General features: G+C 46.9%; 2 protein-coding genes and 1 long non-coding RNA gene across 7 annotated transcripts in view; all 3 read left to right on the top strand.

Moving 5' to 3' along the window:
* The first annotated feature begins 1,751 nt into the window (after nt 1-1,751).
* On the top strand, nt 1,752-6,595 carry LOC132463609 (uncharacterized). Of its 2 annotated transcripts, XM_060059888.1 has the most exons (12): nt 1,752-1,856; nt 2,252-2,393; nt 2,559-2,781; nt 2,881-3,007; nt 3,298-3,596; nt 3,753-3,843; nt 4,066-4,182; nt 4,265-4,340; nt 4,416-4,667; nt 4,960-5,131; nt 5,260-5,408; nt 5,537-6,595. In XM_060059888.1, the coding sequence occupies exons 2-12, from the start codon at nt 2,252-2,254 to the stop codon at nt 5,722-5,724; spliced, it is 1,836 nt and encodes a 611-aa protein (XP_059915871.1). In that variant the 5' UTR covers nt 1,752-1,856; the 3' UTR covers nt 5,725-6,595. The 2 variants fall into 2 exon arrangements, with proteins under 2 accessions (XP_059915871.1, XP_059915872.1); XM_060059889.1 differs by lacking the exon at nt 2,881-3,007 and having other exon boundaries at nt 1,752-2,393; nt 3,298-3,375; nt 3,414-3,596.
* A 1,202-nt stretch (nt 6,596-7,797) lies between these two features.
* On the top strand, nt 7,798-8,187 carry LOC132462332 (uncharacterized). Its single transcript, XR_009526811.1, has 2 exons — nt 7,798-8,063; nt 8,132-8,187. It is a non-coding gene; the product is annotated as an uncharacterized LOC132462332 (long non-coding RNA).
* A 6,826-nt stretch (nt 8,188-15,013) lies between these two features.
* tnk2b (tyrosine kinase, non-receptor, 2b) overlaps nt 15,014-22,784 on the top strand; it is a 54,280-nt gene continuing 46,509 nt past the window's right edge. The window contains exon 1 of one of the 4 annotated variants that reach the window (XM_060059903.1): nt 15,014-15,565. In XM_060059903.1, coding sequence (XP_059915886.1) covers nt 15,479-15,565 — 87 coding nt within the window. In that variant the 5' untranslated portion in view covers nt 15,014-15,478. The remainder of the gene's footprint in view (nt 15,566-22,784) is intronic. The other 3 variants (XM_060059905.1, XM_060059901.1, XM_060059906.1) reach the window with 3 other exon arrangements.

Genomic DNA, 22,784 nt, shown 5'->3' with positions numbered 1-22,784 from the left:
TGCCCCCCTGAAATGTCTCGTGTGTGATAATTTAATGTGGCTCTCAGGCCCCTGGTGTGGGCAGAGGTATCTCTTGGTTCCTCCTAACGGGGAAGAGCTCTCAAAATGTCTCCTGTGTGATAAATTAATGTGGCTCTCCCGTTCTGGAGATGATACTGGTGCATTGTCTGAGTGTCCACCATCTGCCTGCCTGGGAGATGGGGCCTTCAGCTCCGGCCTTGACCTGACTATATATTATCATGTTTGTGTTGTTGGGTTAGAGCAAGAGTTGACTATATTATAATGTGTCCATGTGATGTGCTCATCAGGCTAGGGTAGGAGTTAGCTATATTTATAATGTACATGTGATGTACTCAGCAGGTTATTTTTCCCAACATTACCGTTAACGTCAACAAACTAACGTTAGCTCCTGTATTCTTTTAGCCATCAGAAGTCGTCAGCCAAGTACTAGCCAAGTTTACTTACTGTATATAGGCCTACTGCATTTCAGGACGTTTATTTGGCGTTTGTTATGTAGCCTACGTTCTGCTAGCATGTGTACTGTGAACCAACGAGTATGGAATTGTGTACTGTAGTGGAAAAAGTAATGCTACAGATGATACTTTAAAGTAATGAGTTGATGAATGGAGAACGGCTCTTGGTAACTAGGGGTTGAGCACCGAAACTCGGTTCCAGTAGGGAACCGGTTCTGACGTAAACGGTTGTAACGAGATTGAATAAGAACGCACATTTCGGTGCCTCGTAACGATATTTGATTTGCTCTGTTGTGTGGTGTGAACTTCTTACCATCACAAACCAGGTGAACAAGCTACTTCAATCAAGTTCCATGCAGCTTGATATTGTTGTTAGGCTCATTGACAGTGCCAAAAGTAACCTCACCAAATACAGACAGTCTGGGTTTGACGAGGCTGTGTCAACTGCTAAGGAACTCTGTTGCTGCTTTCACACCAAAAAGAACCAAGAGCCAGTTCCGGGCTGGTGCTAGGGCCAGTTCCAAACAGGTTCCAGCCTTATTATCCCAGTTAAAGGGCATGGTGCAGGTTTCTATTTTCTTCTTTTCTGGCAATTTTCTAGTTGGTAATAAACATTTAAACAATTATCCATTGTATTTGATGTTGTAGGGTATCACAAAATATAAATATTAGGAAAAGTAGGTGATATATTAGTGGTTATTAGCCACAGGTTAGCGATGATTCTTATTTCTCCCACAATGCATTGCATGACGTCACGTAAGGTACTCCGCTTTTGGACGACAGCCGAAGCCGCTAGTGAGAGAGTGACAGTGTCAGATTATATAAGTAAATACATAAATAGAGATAGATAGATAGATAGATAGATAGATAGATAGATAGATAGATAGATAGATAGATAGATAGATAGAATAGCATAACATCGATAGATAGTGAGGGATAGCATAGCATAACATAACATAGATAGATAGTGAGGGATAGCATAGCATAACATATATATAGATAGAGAGAGAGAGAGTAGATATATAAGTAGATAACATGGTTTTCTACTGTATTTGTGGCGGGTGCAACAACTCCAGCAAAAGTGGACATAGGGTCCATTGCTTCCCCAAGGACAAAGGGATTCTCCGAAGCTGGGTGCAATTTGTCAAGTTTAGGCGGGCAGATTTTTCAGCTAGCTCTGTTACCGCGTACTCCAGAATATGCAGCGCGCATTTCAAGGAGGGGGATTACCACTCAGGGGATGCCAAGATGGTCTCACTTGGTTTAAAGAGTAGGACGGCGAAGTTAATTCCTACCGCCGTGCCGTCTGTGCATGCAAACCACTCTGCCTGCCCTGTCCCGAGGTCGAGAGACACCGTCTGCCGCAAGCGAGAGATTGCCACGGTAAGCATCATGCTATAGCTGCTAATTACAAGCTGCGCGTTAGCTAGCTCTGTGTATTTTGCATACCGTGTTCCCTTTGACACAGCCTCCTCTACAAGCATGATCAGTCTGACATTAGAAGAGCATATTTCGTGATTCACGAATATGAGCCAAAACAAAATTGCCCTGAAGTAAATGTCCATATCGTCATGAAAGCTTCATGGCTAGTGTTTGGATCAGTGATCGTCATCATCAAGCGGCTTTCACAACAGTGTGTTTGCGTTTTGTGTTAGTGCTAGACTGCTACGGTTCTCTTTCACATATACTGTATTTGACCGTGACCGTGATTTCTTTTTTATATACTTATATATACTATACTTTATACTAATATACTTTTTTATATTTGTTTTCGCAAGATGTTGACAGACGCCTCACAGCAGGAGACCGTGGCCAGTGTAGACACTGTGGAGAGTGTCGATACTGGGGATCAGCCCTTGCCCTCCTCCACTTCTGACGCTGGGACACAATGTTATTTGAAGCCCCCCCGATGGTCTCACGGTAAATCTTTGGTATTTTAAGGGGTAGATATTATGTCTAAAACATTGCAAGTAGGACATTTCCATACACATTGATGAAATGAATACATAGCCTACACCAAAACATAGCCGCTTAGATTTGCCATGATTGTCATATGTTTGGGTATGTTTACTGCCTCTGCCACAGCTGTGCAGGTTAACCTGAAGCCCAAGATGGTTAGCGTGGGCACACAGACTTCAATCAGCCCACAAACCTCCACTCCCCTCGCTAGTCCTGAACAGACAGTTGACGACGATGATGATGATAATGCCACTGTCATCAGTGACTTGTCGTGGGTGCCCGAAGAGCCGATGGATGAGGAGGAATTGTTTGATGAGGAGCCACCTTACACGTGTGACCCCCACCACAAGTGAGATAATCGAAAACCAACATAGACCATATTGAATGCTCAATGCTTTGTTAGTTTGAATGACACCGCCCCCCTCCCCCTAATTTTTTGTTGTTGTAGTTGCATTGACAAATTCATTGTTTGCCAAGAGGAGCTGATGGGCCTTTTTGCCATCTGTCCGGCCTGTTGTGAGAGGTCGGATAGTAGCATTGTGCAGCAGGAAGGAACTTTTGTTAAGATCAAGCAGGTACAGTTTTGTTTATGCAGTTTTGTTTACGTGGCCATCTGATTAGAAAATCTGAATATCTAATTACAATCTGATAGCTCTGACTGTCTTGCCAGTTAATTTACAATGTATGTACCAGGCTGGCTTAAGTCTGCTGGTTTGTGATGCCATCATATTTGAGTGTTATACTGTATTGGTCATGTGTGTTTCATTGAAAATATGAAACCTTTGACCAGTAATGTACAGTACTTACTCTATATTGAATCCTGATATACTGTTGATTACAATGTTTTATTTTATTACATATCTAGGTCTGTGCATCATGTGGCTACCACCGTTTCTGGCAAAACCAGCCAATGCTCCACAGGAACATGCCAACCTGCAACCTCCTGTTAAGTGGGGCCATTCATTTTACTGGATGTTTGGCCACACAGACACTAAGAATGTTGACCCTGTTTGGCCTGCAGTGCATCAGTGCCAGCAGTTTCTTTCGCCATCAGCGCCGCTACACCATCCCTGTAATCGTTCAGGCCTGGCAGAATGATCAAGCCAAGAATTTTAGTGACCTACGGGCAATGGATGGCGGGCTAGTTCTTGCTGGTGACTGCAGGTAAACCAGTGTGAGAGCTAGACCAGTTCCACGTTTTGATTTTGTTATTTGTTATCATGTAGGGTGGCTTTAGTTGGCATTTGCAGTTGACATGGTGGATTGTCTTTACAGACCATGGTTTTAAAAACTTGAAACATAAATTGTAATTAATTCCAGGTCAGATTCTCCTGGGCACTGCGCAAAGTATGGGTCATACTCTCTGATAGAGGACAGAGTGAACAAGGTGGTGGATGTTCAGCTTGTTCAGGTAAACCTGATGTTATTAGACAAAGAAATGAACTCTGCAATTTGGTAAAAGGATTGTATCTTAATATAACATCTTTCCACTACAACCATGCATAGAGCTTTATTGTGTATTGCCTAACTAGAGTAGTGTATCATAATGCCTGGACCAGCAACGCTTCGGTTCATTAACGCCTCCTTCAACACCACCAGCATTCTACACTTACACTGTTATGTCATGTTGCAGAGCTCAGAGGTCCCCAACAGCTCATGGTGTGAGCTTGAAGGGCTCAAGCGCAGTGTTGGCCTGCTGAGGGGAAACGACCTGCATTTGGCAACGCTGATCACGGACCGACATCGCCAGGTATTTACAATAAAAATGCAGTATAGAATGTAAATATCTGAATTGCACTGAAGCTGGATGTTAGTGTTTTTTTTCTCCTTAGGTTGCCAAATGGGTGAGAGAGGAGCTGATCCCTGAAGGGACACAGCATTATTTTGACGTGTGGCACATTGCCAAAAGTATGTATCCATTGTTGGAACCTTGAAGCAGTTTTTGTTAGTGCATATCAATTAATACCATTTGTTCTAAAACAGGTCTGGGGAAGGCATTGGATGCAGCATCCAAAGAGTGTGACCAACTACAGTTGTGGAGGCCAGCTATAGTGAATCACCTCTATTGGACTGCAGCCTCAACCCCAGATGGCAACCCAGCGGTCATGGAGGCCAAATGGAGAAGTTTAGTGAACCACATCCAGGACATCCATGACCATGACACCCCTGCCTTCTCCAGTTGTGCCCATGGCCCTCTAGACGAAGATCAGCGCAACAAAGAGTGGCTGGACCCAGGTACAGTACTGGTATTATGCACGCTCTACATAGTTTTGTTTTAGTTGCTGTCTTTGAGTAATTGTCTGGATGCTTTGACATGTGACCTTTGTGATGAAATTATTTTTTCATTCCCTGGCAATCTCATAACATTCTGTTTACTGTTTATGTTTGCTATAATTCATATGCAGGACAATTTCATGTGTTTCCATTTCAAAAAGGAATTCTGTCTGTATCCATCTTCCTGTCTATTTGTACGTTTTCCGTCTGTGTGTCTGTCTGCCTCCCTGCCTACCTGTCTTGGTCTTTTCAGGCTCATTGGCAGCAGTCAAGTTGGAGAACATAATGATGAGGGCTGCCTTGCTGAAAGATGTTCGTCAGCTGTCTCCACAGCACCAGACCTTCTCCCTTGAGGCTTACCACTCCCTCATCTTGCACTTCGCGCCCAAGCACACTGGGTTTTCATACCTTGGGATGTATAGCAGGTCAGTGCTATCCAATGGAATAACACTGCCAATTATTATGCCTTTTATAGTAATAATAGTACCTGCCTATTGTAGTATTTTGTCATACACCAAGTTTCAAAGGTTTTCTCAAATGTGTTATTTTGTAGGCTTCTCTTAGCGGCGCTGCATTATAATCACAATGCCAATCGCGAGACAGCACGGAGAAGTGACGGGACGGAGAAGTACTGCGTGCGGTATCCGCGCTTCAGAAAAGGTGCCCATGTGGTGCGTCCCATCAAAGAGGCAGCCTCATACGGTAAGCAGTGTCAAGCAGTGTCAGGCAGTTCTATCATATTTTGAGATGGCGCACGAGTGATCAGTGACAATGATCTTTATAAAGTAATATTATTATTATTATTAATATTATTATTATTATGTCTGCAGGTTATGCAACATCATTAATGAAGGCCCTTCGGGAGAGCTACGCCAATTCACCCGCGGTTCTTCGAGAGGTTGGCGCCAATTTGTCCTCCGATGCACCCGCCCCCATCGCCAAATCCTTCGAACAGATTCCTAAGGAGGAGGCCATCAGCCTCTACCTAGCCCGGCAGTCACGCTTCAAGAAAACCTAATTTCACATTATTATTTTTTTCCACGGACAAGTCCAATGATTTAGTTGTTATTATTTGCATGAAATTTCTTTGTATATAATTCAAAATAATTTGGTAATCATTTTACCTGTGCCTTGTCAACCTCTGTGTGCGGTGTTGTCTGGGCTCACTGTGTCTGCTTGATGTGCTTTTGCATGTATCACTGCATGTATGCATGCATGAAATAGTGTGCGTGTGTGTGTGTGTGAGAGAAAGAGAACCATCAACTGACCCTCGGGTATGACTACACTATTGCAGAATTAATTAGAATTAGAATTAAACATTGCGGGTCTAGCCCTTCATCAGTGTTCCTTGTATGTTTTGTGCCTAACCATTTTTTTATATAGATTTAATTCCAACCTGTGTCTTTGTTCAGTAACCATTACAAGCAATGCCAATCAACTTTTTTTTTATCCAAAATGCATGTGTTCTGTGTACTATATAACATTTTAAGGGCAATTGAATGATCACAACAGAATAAGCATAACTATTATTTTTATTCATTTTCATCCAAACAAGGCCATTGAAAGCCCTGATAGGTCTGGTCATCATTCTGGAATTGCTGTCTGATGGTTGAAACCACACAAGAGGGTAGAGGCTTCCTTATACTCCTCCCTAAAACGCCATAAGCCCAGCGTATAGCTTGCCTGTACGCAGTGTACCGGTATTGCCTAGGGATAAGTAGGAAAGATTCTTAAGTTTAAAACTCTGTAAGTAGGTTGGAAACGTCATTTTAAGCCTGTTTCTTATGCATGTTTATTGTGTATGCAACACATCTCCTGTCACCTATAACTGTTGGTTCAAATGACTCAGTGTAAAAAGATTTGTAAAGTAAACATAAACCATGAACATACTCGTGCGTGCTGGCTTGAAGGGGACCATGATACTGCCTGAAGTGTGTGTATCCTATTTTTAGCACAAACGGATTCAGGCAGCATGCCTCAAATCCAGGATGCTGCGTTAGGCACGTTACATCTGCTGGCCGTGGGGTGAGCTCCTCGACCAGCGACCAAAACGCGCTCACCTCCCTACAACACAAGCTCTCCACCACAGTTTCCATGGGACGACACCGCCCACACAGACACCTGCCAAACACAGCGACACAGACACGCTTACTGCTCTCTCCCGGTAAGCGGTACCCTGACAGTTTCAATGACAATCAATCACGAGGAAAACGAGTTAGCACTATCAAAAATAATCACACTGAAGACATAACCAGCCTACTCGGCGTCGGCTACGTTTGCAAACAACATTTTCACCGGAGAAAGGTAAAAGCTTAGAATAAACACTAGGGGTTCACAGGTGGGACTGTCAAGCTAGCCCATATTTAGAAGAAATAGAAGGCATAATATGCCTTCTATTTCTGGATCTTCTGACTAAGTTTAGGGTACTTATCTGAGCCAATGACATAATCACTGTCACTAGATATAAAGAAAACGTTGACTTTCATTCGATGCTATTCACTGACAGTAAAAAAAAATAAGTTATTGTATGCACTGCTGTTCATAGACTACTAGCTCCAGCGCTCCTTGCTGCGTTTCTAAATGGTAGCAACTCACCAGGACACTTCACCAACTCTCCACTCATTCTCCTCTGACCATGCATTTATTTGTCTTTGACGGCCATCGGCTCTCGGTATTTCCTCATTTCCCCTCATACGCCTAACCGGTTCGAAATTATATGGCTGTGGGCCATCATAAATGTTGACAGTGGGTCTTGCTACCTCTTCCTCATCCCCGTCCGCCATAATGCTAGTTCTAGTATGCGTCTACCTTACGTGACGTCATCGCCAAATTGCGTAAAAAATAACCGTTACTAACCAAAAACTACAAAAACTGGACTTTAACACCATTTTGGAGACATTTCTAACTTTATATACATATTTTGAGTGCTTTATGTACCCATTAATCAAAACTTCCGGTTAACCTGCACCATGGGCTTTAAGAACCAGTTGGTTTCACACCGGCCAGAGCCAGCCATGGAGCCGGCGTGAGCAACGTCATGACGTCACTGCAAACGTCTCCGCTTTCCCAGACGTCACTGGCAGAGTAGTGAGCTTGGACAGAAGCATACTGCCGACATCTTTCTTTATTCTGGGTGGAAATAGTAACATAGTTACGCCATTAAATGCGTTTATGGAAACATTTTTAGCGAGAAATGTGCATTTTACTTTCATAATGTTCGCTCGGTGAATGTGAAGGATGTTTGGTTTGATAGTTATGACGAAGAGGGAACGCTCCGTTCACTTGCATGGACATGGACTCATCTAGCTGCGTTGGCGCGTTGACGCGTTGAACCACCACACAATGATCAAGCGTCAGGTTAGGCGCATTACTCGCATTATCCAACGCGAAATCTAACTTTGGTGTGGCCGTGCCATTAGAAGAAGAACCCTCGCGCCAGTTTCAAACACAACAACAACAATTTCGTCTTCGATTCAATCCGTGTATGGTTCGTTCTTTGAATATTCCGATTTAAAACAAAATCAGAAAAAACTAAAAAGGGCTGTTTTAAATCGGAATATTCAAAGAACGAACCATACACGGATTCACGTCCATTGTTTACTTCGGTGTTTTAAAAAATGCCGGTCTTCGTTGGTCTTCCTGTTTATGAAGGTACGGAAAACTCCGCCCCCTGCCCCCGGCGTAAAAGCGGTTCTAGTTCTAGCCCAGCTCAAAAGTGGGGCTGGAGTTGAACCGGTTTTTAGGGGCCAGAGCCGGTTCTTTGGCGGTGTGAAACCAAAACACTGGCCCTAGCTCCGAACTGGCCCGGAACCGGCTCCAATTTTGCGGCGGTGTGAAAGGGGCATGTGAGGCCCTGAATATAGAACCAGAGCTTAAGCAGAAAAGACTCAGGAGCACAAAAAGGCAGTTTGCGTATGAAGCTGTTGAAGAGCCCTTCAATGATGCCCTTAAAAAGCTTGAGGTCACATTTTTCAATAGTGTTGTGGACTCTTCTTTAATGTCACTGCAAGAGAGGTTTGAGACCATGAATCAAGTCAAAGAAAAATGCTGCTTGATTTCAGCAAAGGTAATGGAATGTCCAAGGAGGACTTAAAGTACACAAGAAACTTACGGAAAAGGGAACAGCTGACATTGATGGACCTGAGATGCTGCAGGAAATCATCAACCTTCCTCAGCTACCACCAAAGACATCTGCCTTGGAAATGCTGACATTTCTTCATGACAATCAGCTCCAAGAGGTGTATCCCAATCTGTGGATTGCTTTGCGAATTGCACTGACTCTCCCCGTCAGAGTTGCCTCTGCTGAGCGAAGCATTTCAAAACTCAAGCTCATTAAAACATACCTGCGTTCATCGATGGGGCAGGAGCGTTTAAGTGGACTGGCCGTCATCAGCATCAATCGAGACGTGGCTCAGAAACTGTCATATGATGACCTGATTGCTGATTTTGCAGCCAGGAAAAGCAGACGTGTCCCTCTGTAGGCACTGTATTATTTTATTTATTTAAATGTTTGGTGCTATTGTTGATGCACAATTAGTGTAGTCTTTTATCAAGACTTTAATTTCTCTTATTTATTTGCAAACATTACATGTTGAAGTTATTTTGGAAATAAAGAGAAACGTACTGACAATTACTGAATTGATGTCCATTTTTGGGGGGCACCACAATGCATTTGTGCTTAGGGCCCCCAAATGGCTAGCGCCGGCCCTGCCTGCCCGCCTGTTGTAAAATCGCCTCTAGGTCACCTGGAGCTCCGTATATTACCACGTGTGAAACATTAGGGAAATTTAACCCCATCCCCAAAGCTGTTGTTGCCACAACTATCCGGCAATTCCCTTCCCCCTCATTGAAGCCAACACTCTCGCCTTGTTGTGGGGGAGGGTTTTGCTGTGGAACACACCAATCAGGAGGTTCTCACTTCTACAGTTCGGATCACAGCCTACCCAGGCATGTCCTTGCAGTTCCGCCTTTAAATATGAGAAAACTCTCCCCACTGATTTCAGGCTTTGGCAGTAAATTAATATTGGTTGCATCGTTGAGCCCTTGTCTTTCGCATGTTGCACAATCCAGTCCAGGCAGTTCATGTGGTGACGGATGTTTGTCTTATTGGGACTGGCAATGATGGAAACGGCATTGTCCATATGGAGAAGTCTGCTGACTCTGCTTCTGGACTTGATGTCAGCGGAGGCAGTGAGAGCCAAAACAGGTGTACCTGGTAGAGTAAAAAAAGTTCACAATAAACACCTGCCCCATTTTATAACGTACCCAACAAGTTGTCTAGTGTTTGTTTAATAGACTATGGCAGGGAGGAATTAATGAACAGCACTATGAACACACTTAATCCAAGTAATCAGGCAATTCGGCTTCATTACAGGGACAGTAACTAATCATTGCAACACATAGCATACAAATTAGATATTTCACAACATGTAAGGTATGAACAACACAGAGGGCCGTGCATTCAACTCACCCTCCTTGGCTATAGATCTTAGCTCTCCGAGCTTAGCAAAACAGTCTCAGAATGCCGACTCGCCTTTGGAAGCCTCGCCCCTGAGAGAAACGAAATGAATTCCTCATTAATCTTACAGGCCATCATAAAGTTGAATGACAACATTGGCTTAAGCTACCGAGTTAACGAGTATGCAAAAACAGACCTACTCAAGTTGTTTAACCTAAGCAATCAGGTAAGCAAAAACAGCCCTATTATGTTGTTTAACGGTATTAAGTGCAAACTTACCATTTGTAACGTGGACCTCATCAACGACGATGCCAATGAGGTTTTCCTGGTAAATGCTTGAGGCTAGCATCCGTCACCATGTATTGTTTAGCAGCCAGGACTCTGGGCTGCCGAACACCAGACTAAAGTTTCCATCCAGAATGTCACAGTCATCATGCGCGCCGAGCTGCCCAGCACGAACTCCCAACTGTTCTGCCTCCTTCACTTGGTCCTCCATAAGTGCAACAAGAGAGGAGAGGACAACAACTACGGGTTAGCATTGCTAGCGTTCGCCTTAGCTAACTCCTTCACCACTAACGGAGCCAGCTGGAAAATCAAACTTTTCCCGAACCCGGTGGGGAGAAGCGCCACAACATCATGGCCACCAACAAAACTCAGCAAAGCTTGTTCTTGCAGCGATCCCACAACAAACCGAATAGCTTCTCTCGTAACCTTCTCCATTGTCTTCCTCTCACGACAACTGAAACTGGCGCGCGACCTAGACGTCATCATTCTCAGCCACTCCCTCTGTTCGCTGATTGGACCGCCAGAAATCTGGCTTCCAAGAAACACATTCATATGAAGCAGGTCCAGACCTAGTCCTGAAGTGAAATGAAAATTGAGCGGAAGTAGGTTGGTGGGCGGTGCCAGGCCAGGATAAATGCACACCCTGCAGCCAATCAGAATACGAGTATTCCCCCAGACCGTGGTGTAAGGGTTCACTCACACTAGGCCATCTGGCCGTGGTCGTTGGCCGTTTTCACACCTAACCGTGCTCAAATGGCCCCATTGTTCTCTGGCCTGCACTCACACTAGGCCATCTGGCCGTGGCCATTGGCCGTCGCAGGTGTGGCCTGGCCACGGAAGGCTCTTGTACATACATCCTCACGTCGTAACACGTCATCACCAAGCGTCCGCTGCATGGACCATAATAAAGTCCCCCGCCAGTCAGAGTTTTAACAACAATGGATAACAACACAGAGAACACACCAACAGTTGAACCGCTTGACGCAATGTTTACCGTTTAATGGGAAAGAAGGCTCGTCGCCTTTATTATGTCCGTGGTCGTCGCATTGACTATATGTCATCCAGCTCAGGTTGCGTAAGCCTTGCGTGTGCGCGCGTGTCGGCTCATTAGCATCTGTACCGTAGCGACCCGTGCCGTAGCAGCACACCTCTCCCAAGTGGCCAAATTGGCCATGCCTGGCCAGTCTGGCCACACTCACACTGGCAGATTTGAGCACGGTTAGGTGCTAAAACGGCCACGGCCACGGCCAGATGGCCTAGTGTGAGTGCACCCTAAACAATATTATTCACGAGTTATATCAGCCCCTACACATCAATATTAATGATAACCCATTAAATACGGTATGATTTCTAGATGTCATGGCAACGTCCGCTCGCGACACTGGACTTGCGAGGCATCGACGCAGACTTTCATTCACAAAGCCAAAAACAAGACAATAGATGGCTAGATAAAATAAACATCAAGACATACAATTCTAAAAAGAACAGATGAAGCAGCTACCCTTTTTTCCTTCGTGGTTTGCCTACAGAGCAGCGCACATGCATTTAATATATCCGTGAATTGTCACAATTTCTCAGAATTAAAGGTGAAAGTAGAAACGGGTGGCCAAAAGCCGTCATATTGTTAGTTATCACAGACAATTTTAAGTAGAAACGGGTGGCCAAAAGCTGTCATATTGTTAGTTATCACAGACAATGCTTGGACAATGGCGGCCGAGTGTGAATCGGCTGGGATGAGGATCAGCACCGCTAAATCTGAGGCCATGACTCTTAGCAGGAAACCGGTGGATTGCTTACTCCGGGTAGGAAATGAGTCCTTAGCCCAAGTGAAGGAGTTCAAGTACCTCGGGGTCTTGTTCGCGAGTGAGGGTACTATGGAGCGTGAGATTGGCCGGAGAATCGGAGCAGCGGGGGCGGTATTGCGTTCGCTTTACCGCACCGTTGTAACGAAAAGAGAGCTGAGCCGCAAGGCAAAGCTCTCGATCTACCGGTCGATCTTCGTTCCTATCCTCACCCATGGTCATGAGGGCTGGGTGATGACCGAAAGGACGAGATCGCGGGTACAAGCGGCCGAGATGAGTTTTCTCAGAAGGGTGGCTGGCGTCTCCCTTAGGGATAGGGTGAGAAGCTCAGCCATTCGTGAGGAACTCGGATTAGAGCCGCTGCTCCTTTACTTAGAAAGGAGTCAGCTGAGGTGGTTTGGGCATCTGGTAAGGATGCCCACTGGGCGCCTTCCTTGGGAGGTGTTTCAGGCACGTCCAGTGGGGAGGAGACCTCGGGGAAGACCCAGGACTAGGTGGAGAGATTATATCTCAACACTGGCCTGGGAACGCCTCGGGATCCCCCCGTCAGAGCTGGTCAATGTGGCCCGGGAAAGGGAAGTCTGGGGCCCCCTGCTTGAGCTGCTCCCCCCGCGACCCGACCCCGGATAAGCGGTCGAAAATGAGATGAGATCACAGACAATTTTTAACAATAAATGTTCTGCACAGTTAAGGGACATTAGGGAGAACGCTCCCGGACAGAACCTTAGTTTGGAAGTCGTGCTTAGTGACACGACAAATACTTCCAATTGAAATACATGAGTTTGAAAATTGTGCTTTTTGACAAAAAAAAAATGAAAAGACGTGTCCCTGATCACGAGTTAATAGATTAAATAACGTGACAGTGTCACGTATTTTCGTGAGACCGGGTTGGAAATATACCTCAGTGTATGTCAAAAGTATTTAGAAGTTACTAAATTCAGATTGTACCAGTTACCCAGTGGCTAGATGTCATGATTTGATAAAATTCTGTTCGAGCATAATAATCAGTTTCTTTCAGCCTTCCAGCTAACAAGTAAGTCGACTCAGTTAACAAAATAAATAATGAATAAACGCCACTAGTATTATTCTAGTATTACATTTTTTAACTAATCAACTCATTATCTGCTCCGCTGCCTTGCCAATCATTTTTCTCATCCTCATTTTTCTTTTCAGAAAACGCCCAGAGCTTTAAGATGAGAGATGTTTTAGTATGGGTAACCTCCAGCCATATTTCATATTGAGATGATAATAATTGAGTCATTGAGATGACAGAAACTGATAATAAGCTGTGTTTAACACATTTGAAATGGTCTATTCGGTTTTATCTTAAGCAGTTAATAATATCTCATATCAAGCATGTGTTCTCAACATGCACAGCTTCTGCCTGTAGTCCTGGGCAGGTCGCATACATCCTCTCCTTAAGCTATGTTGGCATCAGATAAGTGAGGTGTGATGTGGGCAAGAAGAGGGGCCTTCTGAGAGGGGAGAAGGAGAGACTAAGGAAGAGAGGAGAAAAGGAGAGACTAGGGAAGAGAGGAAAGAAGAGGAGGATTAGTAGAGAGGCAAAGAGATTGGAGGAAGGAGAAGGAGAGAGAGAAGGGAGACGAGAGCAGAGTGATTTGTTTGTTTGTTTTCGAGGGAAGGAGGGAGGAGAGCCATAATGTTTATTGCCTTTATTCAAGCCTGATTGCGTTGAAGTTATGAAGGGAATTAATATAACAAATAAGAGTTAAAACACTTAAATCTGGGTGAATACACACACACACCGACACACAAACCACACACCGACACACAAACCACACACCGACACACACACACACACACGCACACACACACACTGTTCTTTTATTCTATTCCTCTTAATCCAGATGTCCATTCAGCAATTATCCAGATGGCCTCTTCCTATATCGTCCGACGCACTGGAGAGGTGCTTCTAACACACACGCACACACACCCCTCCATGCCCCCCCCCTCAAACATAATCCCTCCGACCAACTTGGTGACTGAAGATCGACGTCACAACGGGGGTCAAAGGCCGAGAGGAGGTGATCGAGGTGAGGGGATGAGGGTGAGGGGATGGGGGAGAGGGGATGGAATGGGGGAGGGGGCGGGGGAGGGTTATGGGGGAGAGGCAAGGGGAAGAGTTGACGGGGGCGAGTTGATAGGGGGGAGTGATGGGGGAGAGGCATTTTCGCTCACCAAAAACTCTAAGCCGGGCCTGAGCCAATCGGGATCCAGCGATGGGATGATTGAGGGATAGAGTGATGGGGGGGGGGGGTAGAGAAAAAACTCTCAAAACAACAACAAGGGATTAGCCGTCAGCAGAGGTCTAGAGTGGAGATTAACTCAGGCATCAAGAGATTCTACTGGGTTATTCCGGCACTAAGCTGCATTCTGATTGGACAGCTGCTCAAAAAATGCTATCTGGATCAAAAAAACAAGCAATATAGGAAAAATGAAACATAGACAATAATGCTTGAACAATCAAGAACAAAATGTGCAATTTTCTAAATGTTTCAAATTGTGTTTCATTTCCTGGCAATGAGTGATCAAAGACAAGATGACCAGGAACATGTAGAGGGAGGGAAGAGGGAGCGAGAGAGAGTGCTGGATCCACAAGAGCAGCTTCTGGAACACACCTCCGCTACGCCTTATGTGAAAAGCATTTATATTGACTGGGCTTAGTTTGGGGATCTCCCTGTCTGCTCTTCAAAGGTGGAGGTTTCACCTGCGATTCCACATTTAAGCTGAGGAGGGATTCCTTGCCCTGGGGATGCAGAGAGAGACAAAGACAGACAGAGAGAGGAGATGGAGGGAGGACCATGGTGACTCTACAGGATTACCTGCTGCGGCTTGCGGATGGATTGCGGAGGATTAATTTAGACAACAACAACACATCTGTAGAGAGCTGTGGAAGTGCGCATTCTCCTCCCGCTTCTACCGTGAGAGACGTTGCTCTCCTTCCGTTTTTCAACAGCAGCTACTGTTGGAAAGCCGCTCTCTCACCATGAGGAACTGATGCTTGGATCAAACCTAAGCTGATCCATTGCCGTGCCACGCGAGGACGACCCAGATTCAAACGACACTGTGTTACCTGTGAAAGGCCAGGATTGAATACCCAACGGGGTCCTCAAGAGGATAGCTCAATGTGTGTCTGGCTGATTGACTTCTGAGGACCCAGAGGGGTTCCCCCCTGGTTGTTGCTGGCTGTTGTTGGGAGTCTGACCATGGGGGAGACGGCCGCATACCAGCGGCTCCAGAGCACATCGGAGGAGGGGGACTATCAATGCCTGCCCAGCGACGAGGAGGAGGAGGTATACTACAGAGTTCACCTAGCTATCTTTGTTGTATACGGGAATTGGTTAACCTATCGATCTTCTATGAACAGCTTTACTGTACAGACAATGTATTGTTGTTTCTCCTTCTTCTGACAAAAGTTCTTATTGTAAGTCGCTTTGGATAAAAGCTTCTACTAAATGCCCTAAATGTAATGTTTGTTTGTGTGGTTTCCTGTTTACACTGCGAAATGTAGCTTCAACAAGGTTTATAAGCTCTTCTTAACCTTCTGCCCCCATTGTGTCAATACCCTTTTGAACACTTTACAATGCTCTTTATGTGTGACTGGAGATGCTGCAGGTTATAGACAAAGACAATAAATAGGTACACAATAAATACTAAAGAAAGACAACACATACACTACAGTAAACGTACAGTATTATTTTTTTTTCACAGCAATTTCATGACGTTAAGCTAGTACTGTGCTCTGTGAAGAGAGAGAGGGTGTTATTGTCTGGCATATGGAGAGGATGGCATGTGGAGCCTAGATGCTAACCCCTCCCCTCTTTACCACGCTGTTGACAAATAGGGGGCATCTCTATATGGTGTATGTGTGTGCATGTATTGACGTACAGAAGAGTCACAGTTATGTGTTATTGTCACTTAATAGAGGGTTATTGATTCAAGTTAAAATAAGATTCACCCCACTACGTTGGCCTGGGCTGTATGGGTGATTTGTATGAGCAGACACTTTTATCCATAGCAACTTACATAGCATTCACAGAGGAGTCAACCATGCAAGGCGACAGCCAGCAGGTCGGGAGGAGTTAGGAGTTAGGGAGAGAGGGAGAGAGGGAGAGAGGGAGAGAGAGAGGGAGAGAGAGAGAGAGAGAGAGAGAGAGAGAGAGAGAGAGAGAGAGAGAGAGAGAGATTATATCATACCGTGATTTCCTCCAAAATCATCTATCTCACATCATTCCTAATTCAAAGTACGATTATCTTTCAGTATTATTTGGCTCCCCCCATTGGAGAATGGTCCAGAATGCAGTTAAATTATCCTTTCTGTAGCTTGGTTAAAACTCAAATCATCTCCACAACTTTGTTCTGATTTCAAGTATCTCCCCTTCACCTTGTTATGCTGTCTCCTGTCTGAGCTCACACTATGATGGTGTACTCAGCACTTAGTGCCTATAGAAAAGCTCAGTCAGCCTACAGATCAATAGAACATAGGACAAACACAAACACACAAAAACAAGCTATCCATAACTTACGTGTGTATTCAATTATATGTATGAAATAATGTTTTAGAACACAACTATCCTCAAAACAAGCAAAGCAGCTGCAAGAGATAGAGAAAAATATAAATTATAAAGATGATTTTTTTTCTCTTATTTTCTTTCCAATCACCCAGATGCAGTATGAACTGATGAGTGTTCAGCCTGGGTTTCAGCTGTCCTGGGGTCAGTGGGGAGCTCGTTCCTCCATGGTGGAGCCACGACTAGTAGGGTTTCAGCTGTCCTGGGGTCAGTGGGGAGCTCGTTCCTCCATGGTGGAGCCACGACTAGTAGGGTTTCAGCTGTCCTGGGGTCAGTGGGGAGCTCGTTCCTCCATGGTGGAGCCAGGACTAGTAGGGTTTCAGCTGTCCTGGGGTCAGTGCGGAGTAGCAAGCCGTTTGGCCGTCCTAGAGGGTAGTGGATGGAATTGGGTGTATGGTTTGACCATGTGCTGGATGTAGGATGGGCCAGAGCCCTTTGCAGCACGGTAGGCAAGCCCCAGTGTCTTGAATGGGATTGGAAGCAGCTACAGGTAGCCGCGTTATGGATGAGCTGCAGAGGACAAATGATAATGAAGGTGAACCAGCCAGGATAGAGTTGCAGTAGACAAGGAGCAAGATGACAAAAGCCTGGAGCAAAACTCGGGTGGCCTTCTGGGTGAGGGTCTGGTCCAATGTCAGTGTGATGGAGAGAAGTAGAGAGAGAGAGAGAGAGAGAGAGAGAGAGAGAGAGAGAGAGAGAGAGATGAAAAGAAGGCAACCAGATCTTTGTCCTGAGAGTTGTGTGCCACAAGAAAACCATAGTGTTGTTCTCTTAGCTAGAACTTCCTGCAGTCGAGCATTAGTTGGTCGTCTGATATGGTCTGTCAATATAGTCACACAATATATACTCTCCTCCTCTCCCACCACCTCCTCCTCCTCTAAATTTTCCTCCTCTCCCACCACCTCCACCTCTCCCACTACCTCCTCTCCCTCTCCCACCTCCTCCTCTCCCACCACCTCCTCTCTCTCCTCTCCCACCACCTCCTCCTCTTCCTCTCCTTCCTCCCCCTCTCATACTAACACCTCCTCCTCTCCCTCTCCCCACCCCCTCCTTCTCCTCCTCTCCCACCACCTCCTCTCTCTCCTCCCCCTCTCCTACTAACACCTCCTCCTCTCCCTCTCCCAAACCTCCTCCTTCAACTCCTCTCCCACCACCTCCTCTCCCTCTCTCTCCTCCCCCTCTACCACCTCCTCTCCTCTCACCCTCCTCTACCTCCTCCTCTCCTCTCGGCCTCCTCTACCTCCTCCTCCTTCCCTCCCCCCCCCCCCCCCCATTTATTTTGTCCTCTCCCCTGGCCACACCCACGCACGCATGTGTGTGTCAGTGGAGGCTTCTCCAGTGAGGAGAGGGAGGAAAATCCTCCTTAACATTGTTGAGAATAAAAAATGTAGATTTCCCAGACCGATAATGAATTAATGCCCTTAAGTCTGACTACTTTAATGCCTTTGTATTAGGGCTGGGTATTACCAGGTACCTCACAATTCAATTCAATTCAATTCTTTAGGTCTTGATTCGACTCAATATCGATTCGATTCGATTTGATATTGATGCAATTGCTTCGATATTGATTCAATAATAAGTGCAGATGACAAAAATACCTAAATATTCCTCATCCTCCTCATCCTCATCGTCATCCGCTTATCCGGGGTCGGGTCGCGGGGGGAGCAGCTCAAGCAGGGGGCCCCAGACTTCCCTTTCCCGGGCCACATTGACCAGCTCTGACGGGGGGATCCCGAGGCGTTCCCAGGCCAGTGTTGAGATATAATCTCTCCACCTAGTCCTGGGTCTTCCCCGAGGTCTCCTCCCCACTGGACGTGCCTGAAACACCTCCCAAGGAAGGCGCCCAGTGGGCATCCTTACCAGATGCCCGAACCACCTCAGCTGACTCCTTTCTAAGTAAAGGAGCAGCGGCTCTAATCCGAGTTCCTCACGGATGGCTGAGCTTCTCACCCTATCCCTAAGGGAGACGCCAGCCACCCTTCTGAGAAAACTCATCTCGGCCGCTTGTACCCGCAATCTCGTCCTTTCGGTCATCACCCAGCCCTCATGACCATAGGTGAGGATAGGAACGAAGATCGACCGGTAGATCGAGAGCTTTGCCTTGCGGCTCAGCTCTCTTTTCGTTACAACGGTGCGGTAAAGCGAACGCAATACCGCCCCCGCTGCTCCGATTCTCCGGCCAATCTCACGCTCCATAGTACCCTCACTCGCGAACAAGACCCCGAGGTACTTGAACTCCTTCACTTGGGCTAAGGACTCATTTCCTACCCGGAGTAAGCAATCCACCGGTTTCCTGCTAAGAGTCATGGCCTCAGATTTAGCGGTGCTGATCCTCATCCCAGCCGATTCACACTCGGCCGCCAGCCGATCAAGTGAGTGCTGAAGGTCACAGGCCGATGATCCAATGAGGACCACATCATCTGCAAAAAGCAGTGACGAGATCCTCAGACCACCGAACTGCAACCCCTCCCCACCACGACTACGCCTCGATATCCTGTCCATGTATATCACAAACAGGATTGGTGACAAGGCGCAGCCCTGGCGGAGACCAGCACCCACTGAGAACGAAACTGACTGGCTGCCGAGAACACGAACACAGCTCTCGCTTTGGGAGTACAAAGATTGGATGGCCCTGAGGATAGACCCCCTTACCCCATACTCCCGCAGCACCTCCCACAGTTTCTCCCGGGGGACCCGGTCATACGCCTTCTCCAGATCCACAAAACACATGTAGACCGGATGGGCATACTCCCAGGCCCCCTCCAGGATCCTTGCGAGAGTGAAGAGCTGGTCCGTAGTTCCACGTCCGGGGTGAAAACCGCATTGTTCCTCTTCAATCTGAGGTTCGACGATCGGCCGAACCCTCCTTTCCAGCACCTTGGAGTAGACTTTACCAGGGAGGCTGAGAAGTGTGATACCCCGGTAATTGGCACACACTCTCTGGTCCCCCTTTTTGAACAGGGGAACCACCACCCCGGTTTGCCACTCCTTTGGCACTGTACCCGACTCCCACGCGATGTTGAATAGGCGTGTCAACCATGACAGCCCCTCAACACCCAGAGCCTTTAGCATTTCTGGCTGGATCTCATCAATCCCTGGGGCTTTGCCACTGCGGAGATGTTTGACTACCTCAGTGACCTCCACCAGGGAAATTGACGACGAAACACCATCAACCTCGAGCTCTGCCTCCAACATAGAGGGCGTGTTATTCGGATTCAGGAGTTCCTCAAAGTGTTCCTTCCAACGTCCGACGACCTCCTCAGTTGAGGTCAACAGAGTCCCATCCTCCCACTGTACACAGCTTGGATGGTTCCCCGTTTCCCCCTCCTGAGGTGCCGGATAGTCTTCCAGAAACACTTTGGTGCCGACCGAAAGTCCTTCTCCATGGCCTCTCCGAACTTCTCCCACACCCGCTGCTTAGCCTCCGACACGGCAGCCGCTGCAGCCCTTCGAGCCTGTCGGTACCCTGCAACCGAGTCAGGAGTCCTCCAGGATATCATATCCCGGAAGGCCTCCTTCTTCAGTCGGACGGCTTCCCTGACCACCGTAGTCCACCACGGTGTCCGAGGGTTACCGCCCCTTGAGGAGCCTAAGACCCTGAGGCCACAGCTAGCCACCGCAGCTTCAGCAATGGAGGCTTTGAACACCGCCCACTCCGGCTCAATGCCCCCAACCTCCACAGGAATGCCAGAAAAGCTCCGCCGGAGGTGTGAGTTGAAGATACCTAGGACGGGGGCCTCCTCCAGACGTTCCCAGTTCACCCGCACTACTCGTTTGGGCTTACCAGGTCTATCCGGAAATTTCCCCCATTCCCTGATCCAACTCACAACCAGATGGTGGTCGGTTGACAGTTCCGCCCCTCTCTTTACCCGAGTGTCCAAAACATGCGGCCTCAGATCAGATGACACGATCACGAAATCGATCGTCGATCTTCGGCCTAGGGTACTCTGGTACCAGGTACACTTATGAGCACCCTTATGTTCGAACATGGTGTTTGTTATGGATAATCCATGACTAGCACAGAAGTCCAATAACAAACGACCGCTCGGGTTTAGATCAGGGAGGCCGTTCCTCCCCACCACGCCTCTCCAGGTGTCTCCATCGTTGCCCACGTGGGCGTTGAAGTCTCCCAGCAGAACTACGGAGTCCCCTACTGGAGCCCCATACAGGACTCCATTCAGGGTCTCCAAGAAGGCCGAGTACTCTGAGCTGCTGTTTGGTGCATACGCACAAACAACAGTCAGAGTTTTCCCCCCTACAACCCTTAGGCGCAGGGAGGCGACCCTCTCGTCTACCGGGGTAAACTCCAACACCGCGGCGCTCAGCCGGGGATTTATGAGTATCCCCACACCCGCCCGGCGCCTCACGCCCTTGGCAACTCCGGAGAAGAATAGAGTCCAACCCTTATCCAGGAGTACGGTACCAGAGCTGAGACTGTGCGTGGAGGTAAGCCCCACCAGATCTAACTGATAGCGCTCCACCTCCCTCACAAGCTCCGGTTCCTTTCCCCACAGCGAGGTGACGTTCCACGTCCCCAGAGCCAGCTTCTGCCGCCCGGGTCTGGTCCGTCGAGACCCCTGACCTTCGCTGCCACCCATGTGGCTGCGCACCCGACCCCAACGGGTCTTCCCACAGGTGGTGGGCCCATGGGATGAAGAGAGGGGGGGTGCCACGTAGTTTGTTCGGGCTGTGCCCGACCGGGCTCCGTGGCAAACCCGGCCACCAGGCGCTCGCCATCGAGCCCTCCGTCTGGGCCTGGCTCCAGACGGGGGCCCCGGGCTTCCTCCGGGCCGGGTCACATCTCCTCTTTTTTCGTTCTTCATTGGAGTTTTGTGAACCATTCTTAGTCTGGCCCCTCACCTGAGACCACTCTGCCATGAGAGACCCTACCAGGAGCACAAGGCTCCAGACAACACAGCTCTCAGGTTCACAGGGACACGCAAACCTCTCCACCACGATAAGGTGACGGTTCCAGGAGAGGACCTAAATATTATTTAGAATTAACAGTTTCAGTGCATTGATTAATCAATATTTTTACCCAGCTCTACTTTGTATAAGTAAAGTTCGGTTCCCTCGGTAAAGGGACATTAGCACCCCCTAACGCCTATTGACAATTACTCCAGGGAGGACGTTCCTCCCTCAGCCTCCATTGACTCCCATTAATTTCCCCGAAAGTGTTGGCGGCCGGTGAATAACATGGGGTTCAATGGGAGAGAGGAGGAAAGTCCTCCTCTGAGTGGGTGTGACTAGCTAAGGGATCTGGATCTATGGAGCCAATTTCATAATCATAGTCATAATTAAAACCTGAAAAAAAAAGTTTCAAAGGCTTGTAAGTCTGTGTTTGAAAACTCAATACCTTGTAGAAAAAGTTTTGCAACACTGAAAAAAGATTATAGCCTGAAATATTTTTTCAAACATCTGCAAACATGATTTTGTGTTCTATTTTATCTTCTTCATCATTTTCACCAACACAAATCTCAGAGTTACATATCTGGCACTGTTCTAACAGTGTATTACTTTGTTTCCCGGTTTTGAAACCTTGTAAACGGGATTCTGCAAACAGGTGTTCATACTTTGAGAAATACGTTTTGAAAGGTTGAATTTTTATTTTTTATCTTGTAAAGGTGTACATTTACACAATTACAATGTATTTTTTCAGAACTGACTTTTCAGAGATTTGACCACAGTCGCAAGCTTCTTAGTCACTTGATTATTGGCAGTGTTCTGTCACTGTTTCGTTCTGAAACTCATGACAGTCTAAGGCAGGGGTCTCAAACTCATCCTACCTGGGGCCCGCTGGAGGTAGAGTCTGGGCCAGGTTGGGCTACTTCAAGTATTCCACAAAAAAAAGTACCACAACTGACCCAATCTAAGTTAATGATCGGGCTATAATTAGATCACGTTGGCAATGTAATCGCTGACAACAGGGGACATTTCATAG

This window comes from Gadus macrocephalus, chromosome 8, assembly GCF_031168955.1.
Source record: "Gadus macrocephalus chromosome 8, ASM3116895v1".
In the NCBI taxonomy this organism is placed as follows: domain Eukaryota; kingdom Metazoa; phylum Chordata; class Actinopteri; order Gadiformes; family Gadidae; genus Gadus; species Gadus macrocephalus.
This window is presented reverse-complemented; position numbering and strand designations above follow the sequence as displayed.